The sequence below is a fragment of the Oncorhynchus kisutch genome, linkage group LG1 (assembly GCF_002021735.2).
Source record: "Oncorhynchus kisutch isolate 150728-3 linkage group LG1, Okis_V2, whole genome shotgun sequence".
Taxonomy (NCBI): domain Eukaryota; kingdom Metazoa; phylum Chordata; class Actinopteri; order Salmoniformes; family Salmonidae; genus Oncorhynchus; species Oncorhynchus kisutch.
Genome location: NC_034174.2, coordinates 42,252,411 through 42,272,489, shown reverse-complemented (window position 1 = coordinate 42,272,489; position 20,079 = coordinate 42,252,411). Strand labels below are relative to the sequence as shown.

General features: G+C 44.6%; 1 protein-coding gene across 1 annotated transcript; it reads left to right on the top strand.

Moving 5' to 3' along the window:
- Positions 1–860: 860 nt before the first annotated feature.
- LOC109901193 (synaptoporin) lies at positions 861–16,059 on the top strand. The gene is made up of 5 exons (XM_020497279.2): positions 861–1,120; positions 3,180–3,304; positions 8,564–8,762; positions 12,343–12,534; positions 14,897–16,059. Exons 1-5 carry the CDS (start codon positions 1,097–1,099, stop codon positions 15,275–15,277), a joined length of 921 nt encoding a protein of 306 aa, XP_020352868.1. The 5' UTR covers positions 861–1,096; the 3' UTR covers positions 15,278–16,059.
- The last annotated feature ends 4,020 nt before the right edge of the window (positions 16,060–20,079 follow it).

Genomic DNA, 20,079 nt, shown 5'->3' with positions numbered 1-20,079 from the left:
ATGGTTAGGTATGTGAAGGGTCATCACATTATAGCAGCAATCTACCTCACCAAGCAAAGTGAGAAGAATAAGAGCACCACTGAAGCTGCCCAGCAACAGCCATTGGGGTGGTCTTCATGTTTGACAGTCTCCTGGAGGGGAAGGAGTCTCTCCAAGAAATGGACATATCACAGTCTGCCAATACGGACAGCCCCATCAAGAGGATCCTCCTGGATGATGTATTTTTGGAGACAGTGGTAAGCAGCCGGAAACTCCTGAAACCTATAGCAGTAGCCATTGCACAGATCGAGGGGGACAATGCCATCCTGTCTGATGTTCAGACTCTGCTTGCAGATGTAAGATAAGAAATTCGTACTGCCCTGCCCACTTCGCTGTTGCTCCAAGCAGAGGAAACATGTTAATCACTATTATTGCACGCAGAGTGAGTCCATGCAACTTATGCGATTTGTTAAGCATATTTCTACTTCTGAACTTATTTAGGCTTGCCATAACAAAGGGGTTGAATACTTATTGACTCAAGATATTTCAGTTTTTCATTTTAAATGAATGTATATTTATTTTTTAAGATAATTCCACTTTGACATTATGGGGTATTGTGTGTAGATCAGTGACACAAAATCTCAATCTAATCCATTTTAAAACCAGGCTGTAACACAACAAAATTTGGAAAAAGTAAAGGGGTGTGAATACTTTCTGAAGGCACTCTGTCCCTGTCTCTTCTGAATCTATGGGTGGAAATCTTCTAGGTGAATCCTCATACTTTTACAGATCTGTCTATCTGTTATCTACCAGTGTCTGGTAGGTAGGTCTGTCCTCGAAGAGAGGAGCAGAAACACCAAGTTACACTACAGACCCCCCCCCCCCCACAACACCTACCCCAACCCCAGATAGCTCGCTTTGCTCTCTCTTCTCCTCACTTCAGATATCTGGTCTCTGCTCTCCCCACCCTCCGGGCAACCTCTGCACTCTGCTATCTCTCTCTCTCTTTCTCTGCTTTCTGTCTTTGTGCCATCTACATCAGTGACAGTACAACAGTATGAGGAGAAAGCTGCTAACACCATCTTGTGGAGTAGAACTTGTTCACTTTGCTTTTTAAATGTGTATGGTCATATTTGCTCCGGTAAGTTGTTATTTCTTTCATATTTGGACTGTGGCTAAATGATTTTCATTAGTAAGTACATTCCTGGTTAAACAATATAATAGAGCATTACAATTATCCAGTTATGAATTATGGATGTGCTCTATGGTAGGCTAGTGATAAATCTGTTTTTTAAATCGTTTTTTTTCATATCCTATTTAGTTTGTAAGGAATAATATTTATGTTTAGTGGGAATGTTATCAAATGTTGTTTCCAGTGGAGTCTTTTGGTGTGTGTGTGTGTGTGTGTGTGTGTGTGTGTGTGTGTGTGTGTGTGTGTGTGTGTGTGTGTGTGTGTGTGTGTGTGTGTGTGTGTGTGTGTGTGTGTGTGTGTGTGTGTGTGTGTGTGTGTGTGTGTGGCATGTACAGTATTCCAACAGGTTGAGTCACTCTGCCCACCCTCTAACCCACAGTAGGCGATCCTCTGTTTGCAGTCAGCCCATTTCTAAATTATTCAGTTGTTTTCATAATGCTGTATTCAAGGAAATCAATCCCAAACCTTGATCATCAGTCTGCTTAATAGATATGGTGCCAAGATTAGGGGCTCGATTAAATACGCAGTGCTGAAGTTCAGTGTTAAAGCACAATTAAAATTGAAAGGTAATTTTCGATTGAGCCAACATATCCAGTGTTTTCCGTAAATGCAGTTTCTGCTAACATTGCCTTTAAATGTCTATCACTCTACAATGCATATCTTCAGAGCTACGGATTAAATTGACGCTAGCTTTCATCTATCACCTCTCTCTCTAATGTCATTAATGATCAGAATAATTTAGAAAGCATCCTTATCCATTTGAATATTAATGAGTGAATGACCAAGGGGTTTGCAGACAACAGACAGATCAATCCTTCCATAGATCCATCCAAACACTGACTTTTAATTATAGCCACACATACTTAATTAGATGGGGTCTCCTGGTTGTATGTTATCCCTTTATGGAACTCTCTCTGTCTATGTCTCTGTCTCTGTCTCTGTCTCTGTCTCTGTCTCTGTCTCTGTCTCTGTCCCGCTCGCTCTCTCTCTCTGTCTCTGTTTCTGTCTTGCTCTCTCTCTCTCTGTCTCTGTCTCTATCCCTGTCACTGTCAATCTCTCTATTTCTAAAAGATAAACAAACCCACACAAAGAAACACAACAAACAAACATAACATTTCATCAGAGAGATGAGTTGTGTCGTCCTTCTAAATTATGGTAAAGGCTAAAGATTATGGATAATTACTTGTTGTGTGTGTCCATGCACGGGTGTGGGAGTGCTAGGTTTTGATTAGAATTGACCAATGCTTCAGTCCTTTCACAGGAATCAAAGGTAGATAACTGAAAGAGATTAGTGCCAGTAGCCTACAGTATCTGACTGCCTGCCATGCCTTCAGACAGTTCCTGATGAAATATGTATAACATGCTGACATCAGTCTCCCGGCCACTGACAGACATTATAGACACATGATCCCTTTGAAAGATGTGCATGCCTCATAGACTCCCAATATATGTATGCGGAGATACAACATGCATTCACCTGTTTGCATTCATCAACAGCAGTTGAAGCTCTGACAAACGCAGAGTGAATGTTGCTTAATTAATAAACCTAAGTGATACTGGAAAGAGCAGGTTTTCTTTTCTTTAAGGATCGATCAACAGCTCCAAGTTGGCAAAAGCTAAAGACAACCAACTGTATAAGTCCATCCACCATATACTGTATCCATACCATATACCATGTTACACATGAAAAATTCCCTAATTACTTTCACAGAGTCAGCCTTTGTCAGGATGTTGATGGTCCTCTGTGGCCCATTAATTCCAGCTGCTAGTCTAGCAGCTCTGTAGAGGGCCAGACAGGAGAGGTGTGGCTAGGAGCAACTATGGGGTGCATTCCAAATTTTACCCTATTCCCTATGTAGTGCACTACTTCTTTTTTTTACCAGGCCCAGGGCTCTGGTCAAAAGCTGTTTACTATGTAGGGAATAGGGTGCCATTTTGGGACACAGCCTATGTCTAGAATGCTCAATGGGTAGGAGTCTAATGAAGTATTTCATTTTTGTTTTCCCAGATTTTTGCCGTCTGTGCATTTGCAACATGTGGAGGGTACTCTGGTCACCTGCGGGTTAGAGTGGAATGTCTAGACAAGAGCCAGAGCAACCTCAGCATCACCGTAAACTTTGCCTATCCCTTCAGGTAACATATGCTGACATTTTTCCATGGTCTGACTACTATACATTTACCCATTTTATTGTGGTTCATGGTCAACTTTCTCCAAAACAGGAATTCAGCAGAATTGACATTGAAGTACACTACAGTCATGTGCAACCTGGAGCAGAAGGCTCATGCCATTATCACATGTACTTTCAGACTCATGGGTATGTCACATTGAGAGGCAAGTCACATTTACCTAGATTAACACGGTGACCACACTGCTCGTGTCACATGCGCGAGCATTGCAAAACAAGATACGTTATTCAATCAGTGCACCCACACTGCTCGAGCTCGTCAACGAGCATCTGCGTACCCAGAACTTGGTTCTATTTGCGACGCTTGTGTCATGCTGGTATAAAGGATTTTGGAGACAGGCGCAGGAATAGACAATAGGGGTTTTTAATACACCCAAAACAAACACATATACAAAAACACTGGGCTGTACACAAACAAAAGCGCGAGGGTAAACCTCATTGAGTGACACGGGACGATACCCGTAATACACTATATACACTGCAAAAAAAAATAAAGGGAACACTTAAACAACACAATGTAACTCCAAGTCAATCACACTTCTGTCAAATCAAACTGTCCCCTTAAGAAGCAACACTGATTGACAATACATTTCACATGCTGTTGTGCAAATGGAATAGACAACAGGTGGAAATTATAGGCAATTAGCAAGACACTCCCAATAAAGGAGTGGTTCTGCAGGTGGTGACCACAGACCACTTCTCAGTTCCTATGCTTCCTGGCTGATGTTTTGGTCACTTTTGAATGCTGCCGGTGCTTTCACTCTAGTGGTAGCATGAGACGGAGTCTACAACCCACACAAGTTGCTCAGGTAGTGCAGCTCATCCAGGAAGGCACATCAATGCGAGCTGTGGCAAGAAGGTGTGCTGTGTCTGTCAGCGTAGTGTCCAGTGCATGGAGGCGCTACCAGGAGACAGGCCAGTACATCAGGAGACGTGGAGGAGGCCATAGGAGGGCAACAACCCAGCAGCAGGACCGCTACCTCCGCCTTTGTGCAAGGAGGAGCACTGCCAGAGCCCTGCAAAATGACCTCCAGCAGGCCACAAATGTGCATGTGTCTGCTCAAACGGTCAGAAACAGTCTCCATGAGGGTGGTATGAGGGCCCGACGTCCACAGGTGGGAGTTGTGCTTACAGCCCAACACCGTGCAGGACGTTTTTCATTTGCCAGAGAACACCAAGATTGGCAAATTCGCCACTGGCGCCCTGTGTTCTTCACAGATGAAAGCAGGTTCACACTGAGCACATGTGACAGACGTGACAGTCTGGAGACGCCGTGGAGAACGTTCTGCTGCCTGCACCATCCTCCAGCATTACCGGTTTGGCGGTGGGTCAGTCATGGTGTGGCATTTCTTTGGGGGGCCGCACAGCCCTCTATGTGCTCGCCAGAGGTAGCCTGACTGCCATTAGGTACCGAGATGAGATCCTCAGACCCCTTGTTAGACCATATGCTGGTGCGGTTGGCCCTGGGTTCCTCCTAATGCAAGACAATGCTAGACCTCATGTGGCTGGAGTGTGTCAGCAGTTCCTGCAAGAGGAAGGCATTGATGCTTTGGACTGGCCCACCCGTTCCCCAGACCTGAATCCAATTGAGCACATCTGGGACAACATGTCTCACTCCATCCACCATCGCCACGTTGCACCACAGACTGTCCAGGAGTTGGCAGATGCTTTAGTCCAGGTCTGGGAGGAGATCCCTCAGGAGACCATCCGCCACCTCATCAGGAGCATGCTCAGGCGTTGTAGGGAGGTCATACAGGCACGTGGAGGCCACCCACACTAGTGAGCCTCATTTTGACTTGATTTAAAGAACATTACATCAAAGTTGAATCAGCCTGTAGTGTGGTTTTCCACTTTAATTTTGAGTGTGACTCCAAATCCAGACCTCCATGGGTTGATAAATTTGATTTCCATTGATAATTTTTGTGTGATTTTGTTGTCAGCACATTCAACTATGAAAATAAAAAAGTATTTAATAAGAATATTTCATTCATTCAGATCTAGAATGTGTTATTTTAGTGTTCCCTTTATTTTTTTGAACAGTGTATATTTAAATATAGCACTCAGCATAACAGCTGCACCAACGCATAGGTATTCGCACCAACGCATAGGTACTCGCACCAATGCATAGGTACTCGCACCAACGCATAGGTACTCGCACCAACGCATAGGTACTCGCACCAACGCATAGGTACTCACATCACCAACGGACATGGGAACAATAACCGACAAAGACAGAGGGAACAAAGGACACATATATAATATACTAATCAGGGGAAATGGGAACCAGGTGTGTGTAATCAGACAAGACTGTCCGGGGTTGATGATAATGAATCCCGTTCAGTGAAGCCTAGAAAGCAGGTGACGTAGACCTCCGAAACTGGTGAACAGAATGAGCATCATAACCGGGGATCCGTGACAGCTTGACATGCTGCAAGTCCCGCCTCTCCCATCTCCTCATTGGTTTTTAGGAGCATATACCTACGTGGGTGTTTGAAAGATGAACTGAGGTCAACACACCAGTCCAGTTGGTAGTGGTAATCCACCTTAAAATTGGTTGCCAACCACCATGTCAAGTCCAAAGAAGAAGAAGACGTCTGAAGGAGGAGAGATTACTAGAAGCAAACTTTTACCCTTTTATGTGTGGATTAATTGTTCCGTGATATACTGTAGGCGTACTGTAGCCTACCCATACTGTGCATTTCAGGAAAAATAACGACCCAATGTTTATATCCCAAAGCAAATTAGCGAGCAACAGCAAGCTATCTAGCTAAATTGCCATTAATGTTTAATGTGTTTTGATCTGTCCCCAAATGAATATAGTTGGTTCAGAGTTTGCTTTGATATTTCAAAGCAAGAGTGCTTCCGGTCTAGGTATCATTGAATCTACGGTGCATGTGGGGATATAGCTTTGATGAGACAATGACATTGTTGTCTGCCTGTGAATGTGTTTTGAAAAATAGTGTGGTGGCTGAGTTTTATTTTCCATCTATAAAAGATGGAAGAAAGAGAACAGCATTGAGTTGATGAAATATGGAGCTGTCAGACAGACTGTGGTGTCAGAGTCTTTGTCTGATCCCCAGAAATGATTCATGTTTCCACATTCAGTATCTCATGTGTATCTATCTACAGTACCTGCTCCCTTGAAAACCCTGAACCTTTTCAACTCCTGGGGCCTCATTTATCAACCGTGCATACATTTCTTAATAAATGACGGCGTATGTGTAAATGATGGCGTATCAAACTGTCGCTCGCAACATTATATGCATGTTTTCATTGACAAATCAGAGCCATATTATATTTGTGTGCTCATGAACAAGCGCTAAAACCCCACCTTTTATGGTAACAAAACTTCCTCATTTGCTGTATGATTTAGTTAATGTTAGAATTAGGCCATGTCAGATTTAGGTCTATATAATAAAAGTGTACATAGGCTATACATGCTGTTATGCAACTTCCTTACCAATGGCAAATCGATTTTATCATTAGGCATACTCTTTAATGTTCATATTATCCAACTATTATCATAATTCCCGTGTGTCAAACACCTCCATTTTACCCAAAATAGCAATATAAGCATGTAATACAATTCTTCAACCACTTGAAGTTGTGCGTACGCATGGTACAGTACATGGAGATACGCACACTTCCCCATCAAAACTGGCACATGCAAGGTTTAGTCTTTTTTGTGTGTGCATTTTCTATAGGATTGAGGTCAGGGCTTTGTGAAGGCCACTCCAATACCTTGACTTTGTTGTCCTTAAGCCATTTTGCCACAACTTTGGAAGTATGCTTGAGGTCATTGTCCATTTGAAAGACCCATTTGCGACCAAGCTTTAACCTGACTGATGTCTAGAGATGTCGCTTCAATATATCCACATAATAGATAGATGCCATCTGTTTTGTGAAGTGCACCAGTCTCTCGTGCAGCAAAGAACCCCCACACCATGATGCTGCCACCCCCGTGCGTTTCATTTGAGATGGTGTTCTTCAGCTTGCAAGCCTCCCACTTTTTCCTAAAAAACAAAATGATGGTCAATATGGCCAAACAGTTTTGTTTTTGTTTCAGTAGACCAGAGGACATTTCTCCAAAAAGTACGATCTTTGTCCCCATGTGCAGTTGCAAACCGTAGTCTGGCTTTTTTATGGAGGTTTTGGAGCAGTGGCTTCTTCCTTGCTGAGCGGCCTTTCAGGTTATGTCGATATAGGACTCGTTTTACTGTGGCTATAGATACTTTTGTATCTGTTTCCTCCAGCATCTTCACGAGTACCTTTGCTGGGATGTTCTGGGATTGATTTGCACTTTTCGAACCAAAGTATGTTCATCTCTAGGGGACAAAACGCGTATCCTTCCTGAGCGGTATGACGGCTGCGTGGTCCCATGGTGTTCATACTTGTGTACTATTGTTTGTACAGATGAACGTGGTACCTTGAGGTGTTTGGAAATTCCTCCCAAGGATGAACCAGACTTGCGGAGGTCTACTATTTAAATTCTGAGGTCTTGGCTGATTTATTTGGATTTTCCCATGATGTCAAGGAAAGAGGCACTGAGTTTGAAGATAGGCCTTGAAATACATCCACAGATACACCTCCAATTGACTCAAATGATGTCAATTAGCCTATCAGAAGCTTCGAAAGCCATGACATCATTTTCTGGAATTTTCCAAGCTGTTTAAACGCAGTCAACTTAGTGTATGTAAACTTCTGACCAACTGGAATTGTGATACAGTGAATTCTAAGTGAAATAATCTGTCTGTAAACAATTGTTGGAAAAAGTACTTGTGTCATGCACAAAGTAGATGTCCCAACCGACTTGTCCTAACCGACTTTGTTAGCAAGAAATGTGTGGGGTGGTTTTAATGACTCCAACCTAAGTGTATGTAACCTTCCGACTTCAACTGTATACCCCAATCTCCTTAGATGAGTATTCTTTCTCCCCCTCTTCCCCTTTCTCTTCTCCCTCCCTCCCCCCTCCCAAAGCCTGTCAGATTAGGTCAGATGCCATTGCTAATGGAAGGATTCCCCCCCCCCCAATGTAATAAAATCAATGTAGTAACATCTTTGTTGTTGTAATATCACAAACGGATGTGGCAGTTTCACTGCTATGGATTCATGCTTGAAAGGTTTAAATTGCCTACACTGTGATCAGAGCCTTGCGTTACTCAATAAAAGTCTCTGTGACCATGTCCTTGTTCCTGTCATCTGATAGGTTACAGCAGGTCCATTTCAAGCCCACGTTGTGTGAGGGGAACAGACAGGAGACCATCTTCATGGTAGGCGACTACTCCTCCTCAGCTCAGTTCTTCGTGACCGTGGCAGTTGTTGCCTTCCTCTACTCCCTGCTGGCCACCGTGGTGTACATCTACTACCAGAACAAGTACCGCGAGGGTAACAGAGGACCACTGGTGGTGAGTTGATTTACTTACCAAGAGCTGCCTTTGATTCATTCATGCCATGGGATTTGTATAATTTGCATGTGTATTAATTGAGATACAATAAATTGAATAATTTACAGGACTGTAGCTTAGCATATAAAGAAATGTGATTCAAGATTATTACCTATAAAAGGCGTGGTACATTATTGCATTCTTTAAATAGCAGTTACAGGACAGGAGAAAAAGGGCTGTGAGACATAGGTTTAATCACAGACACATAAAAAGTGGAATGTATACGGAGGGTACGGAGCAACAGAAGACGAACAGCAGAGGGGCTAATGATCTTGGAGATGGGGAAAGGGCCGATAAAGCGGGGGGAAAGTTTGAGGGACTCCACGAGTGGACAGACATACCCTCTGCCCGAGACTATACCGGGGAGCCGGGGTCCGGTATAGCCTGTCGTCAATACCTGGACATGGTCTTGAGAATAGTCGACCGGGCTCTCTTCCAGATACAGCAGCAGTGGAGGACAAACATCTGGACCGAGGGCATGCCGACCTCTTCCTCTTGTTCCTGGAAAAGCAGTGGCTGATACCCCAGGGAACACTCGAAAGGCGAGTGCCCAGTAGCAGAGCAGGGGAGCGAGCGTATTCAACCCACACGAGTTGCTGGCTTGATTGGTTCGCTTAGACTGAGCCCGAAGGATAGACTGGCTAACAACCCGAATCGGGACGATAACTGAGAACGAGAACTGCACTGGGAGTCCATGGATCCGGAAGACATGCTGCACCATGAGCTGGGCCATCTCTTTGGCAGAGGGTAGCTTGGGGAGAGGAATGAAGTGGGTGGCTTTGGAAAACCGATCCACTACTGTCAGGATGGCGGTGTTGCCATCAAACGGGGGAAGACCCGCGACGAAGTCCAGTGATATGTGAGACCAGGGACTGTGAGGGACAATCAGTGTTTGAAGGAGACCAGCCAGAGCTTGCAGAGGAGTCTTGTTCTGTGAACAGACCGTGCAGGCAGCGACGAACGCGGAGACATCCAGGACTATGGTAGGCCACCAAAAGCGTTGTCGCACAAAGGCCAGGGTCCGACGGGAACAGACAGCGTCAGGTACAAACATCCAGTTATCTGTGCCGCCCCCGGGATTCGGCTGGGAACGCTGTGCCTCACGGATATGCTTCCCTATTATTTCCCAGCTATGTTCCGTCGTCAGACAGGAGGTAGGAAGGATGTTCTTGGGGTTCGAGAGTGTAGCCACAGGGCTATAGCGGTGTGACAGCACATCTGGCTTGATATTCGTGGATCCTGGTCGGTGTTAAACCGGGTGAAAAGCAGGGCCCACCTAGCTTGCCTGGAATTGAGACGCTTGGCGGTGCGGAGATATTCCAGGTTTTTGTGGTCCGTCCTCACAATGAATGGATGTTCCACCCCATCCAACCAGCATCTCCACTTCTCCAATGCCATCTTCATCGCGAGAAGCTCATGATTCCACATATTGTAGTTCCTCTTCGTGGAATTGAGGTGATGGGAGAAGAAGGCGCAGGGATGAAACTTGAGGTCCAGGGCGGAATGCTGGGACAAGACAGCTCAAACTCCGACATCCGAAGCATGAGACTCCACCACGTACTGATGGGACGGGTCAGGATGAAACAATATGGGAGCAGTGGTGAAGTGGTGCTTGAGGTCCCGGAACACCCAGTCAGAAGGTGGGTACCGTATACCCTGACCTTATACCCTGATGAAGGCAGCTTGTCTGTTAAAACGTTGGATATCAGGTTATTAAATTATTGCATCTGAGCTCCTAGAGTGTGAGCTCCTAGAGTGCTCTCCTTTTCTTTTTCAAGTGTTCTACTCTGCTAGCCAGCACCCCGCCTAAACAGGTGTGCATTTCTTTGGCCTCCAGATTACCATGTGAACTGAACCTTGGGAGAAGTAAGTGCAGACAGGGGGAAGCCAGGGTCACCGGACCCGAAGGAGAGTACAGTCATCCCCAGGCCGGTGTAGTGCCTGGAAGAAGGTCGATCCCGCAGTCATAGGGTCAGTGCGGAGGAAGTGAAGTGACCCGGACCTTACTGAAAACCTCCTGGAAGACCTGGTACTTCGCGAGAATGGCGGAGAGGTCTGGGGCAACTTCCAAGCCCACAGGAAGACGTCCTGGGGCAGGCTGTGCTGACTTCAGACAATGGCCGTGGCTCCAGTCCATAATGGCTCCAGCAGTCCAGTCTATGAGGGGATTGTGTCGCTGGAGCCAAGTTAGTCCCAATACCATGGGAACCTGGGAGACTTAATCAGCATAAATGGAATTGCCTCAATGTGTTTGCCTGACAATGGTAGGTTGATGGGTGAGGTATTATGAGTGACCCGGCATATAGAGTGCCCGTCCAGCACTCTAACGTCCACGGGAATGGAGAAGGGCTGAGTGGGGATGCCCAGCTCGGATGCCAGGGTAGCATCCAAAAAACTCTCATCTGCCCCAGAGTCGATGAGTACACGGAGAGATTTGGACTGGTTACCCAACAGCAGGATGGCATGTAAAGGGTTGCAAGTAAGGGGAGATGAAAAGTTCTCCTTATGGCCCACCAGAGTACTCGTCCCTTCTTGATGAGCCTGGGTTTTTAATGGGCAGGTAGCTACGAAATGTCCCGTAGCTCCGCAATTTAGACAGCTCTGTGTGTGGAGTCAGAGTAAGCACTCAGCCAGAGACAAGCTATTCCTGCCCAGGTGCATGGACTCCGAAGTAGACGAGTCGGCAGCCCTTGGTGATTCCCAAGAGAACTCGGATGACGTCGGGTTCACTCAGACACGTAGACTTCGGGGGTCTCCGGGATTCCTCAGAGGCGAGGTGGGAATCGAGCGTGACAGGGCAGACCTCCTCTCCCTCCCACATTCTCAAAGCCACCCATCAATCCGGATGGTCAATGCTATGAGGGAATCAAGGAACATGGGCAGCTCCAGGTCTGTGAGCACATCTTTGATCACCTCCGATTGTTTCCGGGTTCCAGGCACTCTCAGCCGCCAACTTGCAAAAATCCACTGCGTAGTCTGCCGCACTGTGGGAATCTTGACCTAGCTGGAGCAGTGTACGAGCAGCCTCTCTCCCGGACAATGGAGAATCAAACACCTTCCAAACTTCTGCCACGAACTCCTCCGGACTGAGGCAGATGGCGGACTGTTGCTACCACACCACCATAGCCCAAGCAAGTGCCTTCCCGGACATCAGCGTTATGAGGTACACTATCCTCGAGCGGTCCGAGGGGAACGAAGAAGGCTGCAGCTCGAAAATGAGGGAGCACTGGGAGAGAAAAGTCTGTCAGTTTCCAGAATCTCCTGCATAGCGCTCCAAAGGAGGTAAGCGGGGTTCTCGGGACACTAGTGTAGGCTGGGAGATTACTGGTGTGACCCGATGCCCAGTAGGGAATCCACGGAATTGCTCCAGCAATGTACTGAACGCCAGGGTATGGAGTCCCTCCATACGACATTGCAGTAACCCCTCGTTTCTTCAATGTCCCCTTAAATCTAATTTATAACTTCACCCTATCCTCTTCCTCAACTCTCACAATCTCATTACATCTGATAATAACCTCCTCCATGTCTCCCTCCTAAACAGGACTTTGTAGTGACTGTGCTCTTCGCCTTCATGTGGTTGGTGAGCTCCTGTGCCTGGGCCAAAGCTCTGTCTGATGTGAAGTCAGCCACAGATCCCACCCAGGTTCTCCTGCTCATCTCCGCCTGCAGACGCCCAGCCAACCGGTGTTCAGCTTCCCACCACCCAGTCTGGTCTGAGCTCAACACGTCTGTGGTGAGTCATTGGATGCATCCCTAATGGCAACCTATTCTCTGCCCTACTTTAGACCAGAGCTCTATGGGCCCTAGTCATAAGTAGTGCACCTTATATGGTAGGGGTATTCAACTCTTACCCTATGAGGTCCAGAGCCTCCTGGTTTAACTGTTCTACCTGTTAATTAATTGCACTCACCTGGTGTCCCAGGTCTAAATCAGTCCCTGATTTGAGGGGAACTATGATACAATGCACTGGAACTGGCTTCGAGGTCTAGAGTTGAGTTTGAGGGATATATGTAGTAAGGTCCATTTGGGACACAGCCCTTATACTCTATGTGAAACATGAATGCTGATCAACATTAGCTCCATTGCCTTTTTTTAACTAGGTAGGCCAGTTGAGATCAAGTTCTCATTTACAACTGCGACCTGGCCAAGATAAAGCAAAGCAGTGCGACAAAAACAACAACATAGAGTTACACATTGGATTAACAAACGCACAGTCAATAACACAATTGAAAATCTGTATACAGTGTGTGCAAATTAAGTAAGGAGGTAAGGCAATAAATAGGCCATAGTGGCGAAGTAATTACAATTTAGCAATTAACACTGGAGTGATAGATGTGCAGATGAGGATGTGCATTTATAAATACTGATATAAATACTGGTGTGCAAAAGAGCAGAAAAAAACAAAAAACAAATATGGGGATGAGGTAGGTAGTTGGTTGGATGGGCTATTTACAGATGGGCTGTGTACAGCTGCAGCGATCGGTAAGCTGATGCTTGTAGTTAGTTAGGGAGATATAAGTCTCCAACTTCGTTCCACTCATTGGCAGCAGAGAACTGGAAGGAAAGGCGGCCGAAGTAGGTGTTGGCTTTGGGGATGAGCAGTGAAATATACTTGCTGCAGCGCATGCTGTGGGTGGGTGTTGCTATGGTGACCAGTGAGCTGAGATAAGGTGGAGCTTTACCTAGCAAAGACTTATAGATGACCTGGAGCCAGTGGGTTTGGCAACAAATACGTAGCGAGGACCAGCCAACGAGAGCATACAGGTCGCAATGGTGGGTAGTATATGGGGCTTTGGTGACAAAACGGATGGCACAGTGATAGACTGCATTCAATTTGCTGAGTAGAGTGTTGGAGGCTATTTTGTAAATGCCATCGCCGAAGTCAAAGATTGGCAGGATAGTCAGTTTTGCGAGGGTATGTTTGACAGCATGAGTGACGGAGGCCTTGTTGCGATATAGGAAGCCGATTCTAGATTTAACTTTGGATTGGAGATGCTTAATGTGAGTCTGGAAGGAGAGTTTACAGTCTAGTCAGACACCTAGGTATTTATAGTTGTACACATATTCTAAGTCAGAACCGTCCAGAGTAGTGATGCTAGGCGGGCAGGCAGGTGCGGGCAGCGATCGGTTGAAGAGCATACATTTAGTTTGACTAGCGTTTAAGAGCAGTTGGAGGCCACGGAAGGAGTGTTGTATGGCATTGAAGCTTGTTTGGGGGTTTGTTAACACAGTCTCCAAAGAAGGGCCAGATGTATACAGAATGGTGTTGTCTGCATAAAGGTGGATCAAAGAATCAACGCAGCAAGAGCAACATCATTGATACAGTATATACAGAGAAAAGAGTCGGCTCGAGAATTGAAACCTGTGGCACCCCATACGGACTGCCAGAGGTCCGGACAACAGGTCCTTCGATTTGACACACTGAACGCTATCTGAGAAGTAGTTTGTGAACAAGGTGAGGCAGTCATTAGAGAAGGCTGTTGAGTCTGCCGATAAGAATGTGGTGATTGACAGAGTCGAAAGCCTTGGCCAGGTCGATGAAGACGGCTGCACAGTACTGTTTTTTATTGATAGTAGTTATGATATCGTTAAGGACCTTGAGCGTGGCTGAGGTGCACCCGTGACCAGCTCGGAAACCGAATTGCATAGCAGAGAAGGTACGGTGGGATTCGAGATGGTCGATGATCTGTGTGTTCACTTGGCTTTCGAAGACTTTAGAAAGGCAGGACAGGATAAATATAGGTCTGTAACAGTTTGGGTCTAGAGTGTCTCCCCCTTTGAAGAGGGGGATACCGCAGCCGGTTTCCAATCTTTACGAATCTCAGACGATACGAAAGAGGTGGATCATTTTAGAAAGAGATGGTCCAGATTGTCTATCCCAGCTGATTTGTAGGGATCCAGATTCTGCAGCTCTTTCAGGACATCAGGTCTTCAGTTCCGACAGGTGGTGTTTAACGGTTGTTGATTACGTTTTACATCATGTGTGCACACCAACCAAAATTCTTAGCAACCATTTGTTACATTTTCTGATTCTAAATCTGTCATTTTTATGTTTAGGCCCAAACTAAACACCCTCTATCTATACCTCTATGCAGGCCTTTGGTTTTGTAAACTTTATCCTCTGGGCCGGCAACATCTGGTTTGTATTCAAAGAGACTGGCTGGTACAAGACTGGCCAGCGGTACCCGATGAGAAGCGCCTCTGAGAGACGGGCCAATGGGATGAGCCAACGACTCTGCAGCCAGAACAGTTTCGACCAATCAGGGGACAGCTTCTATCAACATCCATACAGGCAGGCTAGTTTTGACCTATCACAGGAGAGCTTTGGCCAACAGCACTACAACCAAGGCAGCTTTAACCAATCAATGGCCAGCTTACGCTTGCCGCAGACTAGTCTAGGACAGCCAATCATCATCAGTCAGGGGGATGTCACCCCTAAAGGGCCTAATCCTATCATATTTGTCAATGATATTTAGATCACATTTCGTATACATTTTGCCCTCATCTACTTACCCTCACAAACTTGACTAGATCTGAAAATACTATTGTATATTGATACCTGACCATAAGGTATAGGTAGGTATAAGTCATGTAGATTTTCCGATGTAAAGTTTGCGAAGGGCCAGGAGGTTGTAATTATCTAAGGGGGTGGAATATAAGAGGGAATAATATGGTATAGTAAAAGGGAGGTAAGGGATATTTAGCAAGTGAGTTATTAAGAGGAGATCGGAGTGAATTGGAGAATATATCAGAAATCGAAATGGAGTGAGAGAAGATTGTCTGTGTGAGTCATGACTTTGCATTATATGTGGTGGCTGTCTTATGGAAGTGGTTTTCTTGGCGTGTTTAGTCTAGAACTTGGTGTGTTTTGTTTAGAACTTGGTGCACCGTGCACAGGTGTTACCTGTGTTTCACTTGAGGTTCAATGATTCATGTTTTTAATAACAAATTGTTTTATGCTTCAGTAGGTTTGTGCTATTGAATTTAAAATTGCGGTGGGTACATTTGTTTGTGAACTGTATATTATATATACTCTAATTATACAATCTGATTCTTCAATTGATGCAGTGTGCTTGATTGGTGGTGGGTGGCTGTGCTGTGTGTTGATAGTGTTATGTGGTGATGCTCCACAGTCGTTCCACACATTTTGTATACTTGTTGTCATTTCTCAATGGTTTTAAAGTGATGTTGATATTTCACAGGGATCTTAATAATACTGACATTGAAGATGCACAAATAAAAAATTACATTGGCATTATCCAAATGGTTTGTTTCTGTGTGAATACTGTACAAAACATTATGAAACTAAAGTCAAACCAGTCTGTCTGTCTCTATACAACAACCAACTACAAGAGCAGTTTATGAACACACCTATGCAGAATGTCCTATTTTAGGTGGAAACTTAGATCTGACATTCTAATGATATGGACACTTACTGCTGAACTCTAACTCTGAGCCCTGACAAACATGTGGTTTCCATATGTTTGATACCATTCCATTTATTCCATTCCAGCCATTACAATGATCCTGTCCTCCTATAGCCCCTCCGACCAGCCTCCACTGCTCTGAGCCCTGACTTTCCAAATATATGAACACTTACAGCTCGACTGTAACTCTGTGCTCTGAATACATGGTCTATCACACAGGTGAAAGGTGCTCTGATATTCTGCTGTCCTATCACAGTGATCAGATCAGATCTACCTGAGAGCTGTTACCATGGCAATGCAGGTATGGTACAATAGGTGAGAGCTGTCATCCTTTTCTGCTTTAGTCTGTAACAAGACAAATAAGATTCAGCACTGCCTCGTTTCCATGGCAATGTGGGCTATTTGAAACAGAACAGGGAAAGGAAAAAGAAAAGGAGGATATTAAATACAGAAGTAACAGAAGAAGGAGAAGGAGAAAAGATCAGAAAGCACATTGATAAGAGAGAAAAATAAAGTGTGTGAGTAGGTGTGAATGTCTAGTTTGTGTTGAGGGGAGTGCTAACTGCACCTGCCCGGTCCCCTAGATATTGTCATGCTCACAGTACCTTGTTTAGCTCTGTGGCTAGACTAGACAAGTGTGTAGAAAGGCTGTCAGATTAAAGGCTCATACAGGCACAGACACAAGGGCCCATGGGGCCCCTCTCTCTGGCTCAGGGACTCTATTCTATTCCTTTGAACGCAGGTATTTTAATGAGATCCAAGCCTGCTCACATCACAAAACATGGATTCTCTTTCTCTTTCTTCAATTCTGTCTCTTACTGAGGGTCATGCTAAGAAAGTATAGTACGGTATCTTGGCTGAGTATTCTAAATGCATGCCTTTCATATACAGCAGCTAATGCATTGCAGCCAGTGCTGCATAATTAGATCTCTGCAATATCAGCAATCAAATGTTCTTCGAAGAGCCCTAAAGATGTTGACATAATAAAAACACATGTTTTAATCCAGATAAAGTCCTAATGGTGAAATCTAACACCTTATGCAACAGCTTTCCATCATTTCAGTCCCTGTAATTGAGACCAAGTGGGAAACAAGCTTTTATATACATTTTTTATCTCTGCATAATTTAATTTACAGGCTCCCAATGAGCAGGCTAATGGAATGAGGAATCCAACTAAGACAAATACCATGACAAAATGCCAAACACTGAAATGGGCCTAACATCCCAGTATGACAGCTGGGATGTAAAATACATGAGAAGAGATGAGATAAGAAAAGAGCCCGAACAGAACAGAAGAGAACAGAGCAGGAGAGAGCGGATGGACATACATTACCCAATGGTAAGCCTGTTTAATAACGTGGCACGAGGGTTGTAATTAAGTTTCTGTGGGCTGCATGGACTCTTCTGTGTGTGAACAGCCATTAAATACAGTGTGGAGAGAGCGAGGCAGTGTTTCTCTGGTCACATGCCAACTGGAACCATATTCCCTGTGTAGTGCCCTTCTTTTGACCAGGGCCCATAGGACTCCGGTCAAAAGTAGTACACTATTGTATATGAAATAGGGTGCCATTTGAGATGCATACTTTGTGTGTTAGGCCGACCCTCCACAGAGATGTTAGCTAAACGGCAACAGCAGGTGTCCAGGCCACAGAAAGACAAGGATGGAAATTGCAGTGTAGGTGTCCCACAGTATAACAATTAAGATCACCAGGAAATTAAGGGTTAGAATGCACATGCCACGGCTGTGTGGAGGGCGGGAGATGTGGAAGGGGTTTGGAGAGATGGAAGGGTTCGAGGGTTGATGGGTTCAAACACTGGTCGTGTCCGAATACCCATACTTGTGCCCTAAATAGTCGGCCGTTTTGAGTATGTGAAAAAATTACGTTGATGTCATGTTAATCAGGCCTTTTGAATTGAACATATGGATTGTTTGTTTTGTAGGCTAGGCTTTCTGTAATTTATATTTATTTATGGATCAAGCCTAGTTCCCAATGATCAGTACTTTAGTTTATTATGATACTGTCCAGCGGTTCTGAATTTGCGATGTACACGACTGTATACATTTCTCTGTGCAATAGCCTTTCGATTTGAACATTAGAAAATGTTTGGTGTGTGTACTAGGCTGTTATATATGCTACATCACTTGGGTTTTACTAATAAATATGTTGAAATGGAACCAAATTAGGCAATATGTTTCTGTCTACGGTCCTTTTTAAATAGGATAGATGGACTATATGGGCTACGGTATAGGTTGAATGTTATAGTTTGACATAACCAGCCTGAGTAAGCCTATAAGTCCATTCCTATTTGATTCAGAGTTTAAAGAAATTAATCAAATTGGAAATTAGCTATTATCAGGCTGGTTAATGCGATGCATGTCTGTTGAATTTTGACAAATCCACCTGCACTCAGCACCGCCCCACCTACTCAGCCAGCCAGGAGCCACTACTGCGTTGAAGCCGTGGAATATTGCATACTTTCTACTAAAAAGTACATGCTAAATAGTATGCAACGATGATTACATAGTATGCAGTTTAAGTATGTATTATGCTAGTATGGGTATTCGGACACGGCCAGCGCTATTTTCAACAACAAAAAATATGGATCGTTTGAATACAGGATGCTGATTGGTTGATAGCAGGGTGTTATTCATGACAATCCCAGTGTAATACCTATTAAGAGTTCCATTTTTAATTATCATTGTACATCCACTAGGGTTGTGATCAATAAATTCCAAATTATTTTAAATTCCAATTCAATTCTTTAATTACCTAATGGAGTGGAAAATGTATGTTGAATTAAATTAGATTTGGAAAAAACTTCAAGTTATGGAATTGAAATTGAATTGGAATTAGACTTTGAAATTTGAATTGAATTTGAATTGTAAAAACATTTCATCTTCGGAATTCAATATTTGTACATTTCCCAGTTAATGGAATTGATGCACATATGATTGGACTAGTAACCGAAAGGTTGCAAGTTCAAATCCCCGAGCTGACAAGGTACAAAATCTGTCGTTCTGCCCTTGAACAGGCAGTTAACCCACTGTTCCTAGGCCGTCATTGAAAATAAGAATTTGTTCTTAACTGACTTGCCTAGTAAAATAAAGGTAAAAAAAAATAAAAAATAAACATTTAATGTAAGATTTGTTTTTAATCATTCCAACCTGTATTCCTATATTTCCTGTATAGCTAGGCTGTCTGAACAGTGATGAGCCTGAAAGCCTGAGAGAATTGAATATGAATTTGTGCAATTGTTGGGGAAAATATTGAATTGAGATTTGAATTCCTGGAATTTAACTAAAATTGGAATTCAGAGGAATTTAATTCTCTAAATTGAAAGACTGACCTGGAATTTGAATTGTATTAAATGGAATTTAAAATGCAATTTGTGGAATTGACCACAACCCGGGGATTAACTGTCCCACAGCCCAGCCAGGCAATTCATAAACATAATCTCCTCTGGAGCATTATTTCCCCATGATTCTAGCCTTTAGTCTGCAACTGTGGGGTTTTGTCTGAATCTTGCTGCCTGCCTCCCCAACCTGAGCAACAATGTGTTTTTCTGTTTATCTCCACAGTGCAGGGCCTCCCGGGTGGCGCAGTGGTCTACGGCACTGCATCGCAGTGCTAGCTATACCATCAGAGACCCTGGGTTCGCGCCCCGGCTCTGTCGCAGCCGGGCGTGACTGGGAGGTCCGTGGGGCTACGCACAATTGGCCTAGCGTCGTCCAGGTTAGGAAGGGCTTGGACGGTAGGGATATCCTTGTCTCATCGCGCACCAGCGACTCCTGTGGCGGGCACAGTGCGCGCTACCCAAGGTAGCCAGGTGCACGGTGTTTCCTCTGACAC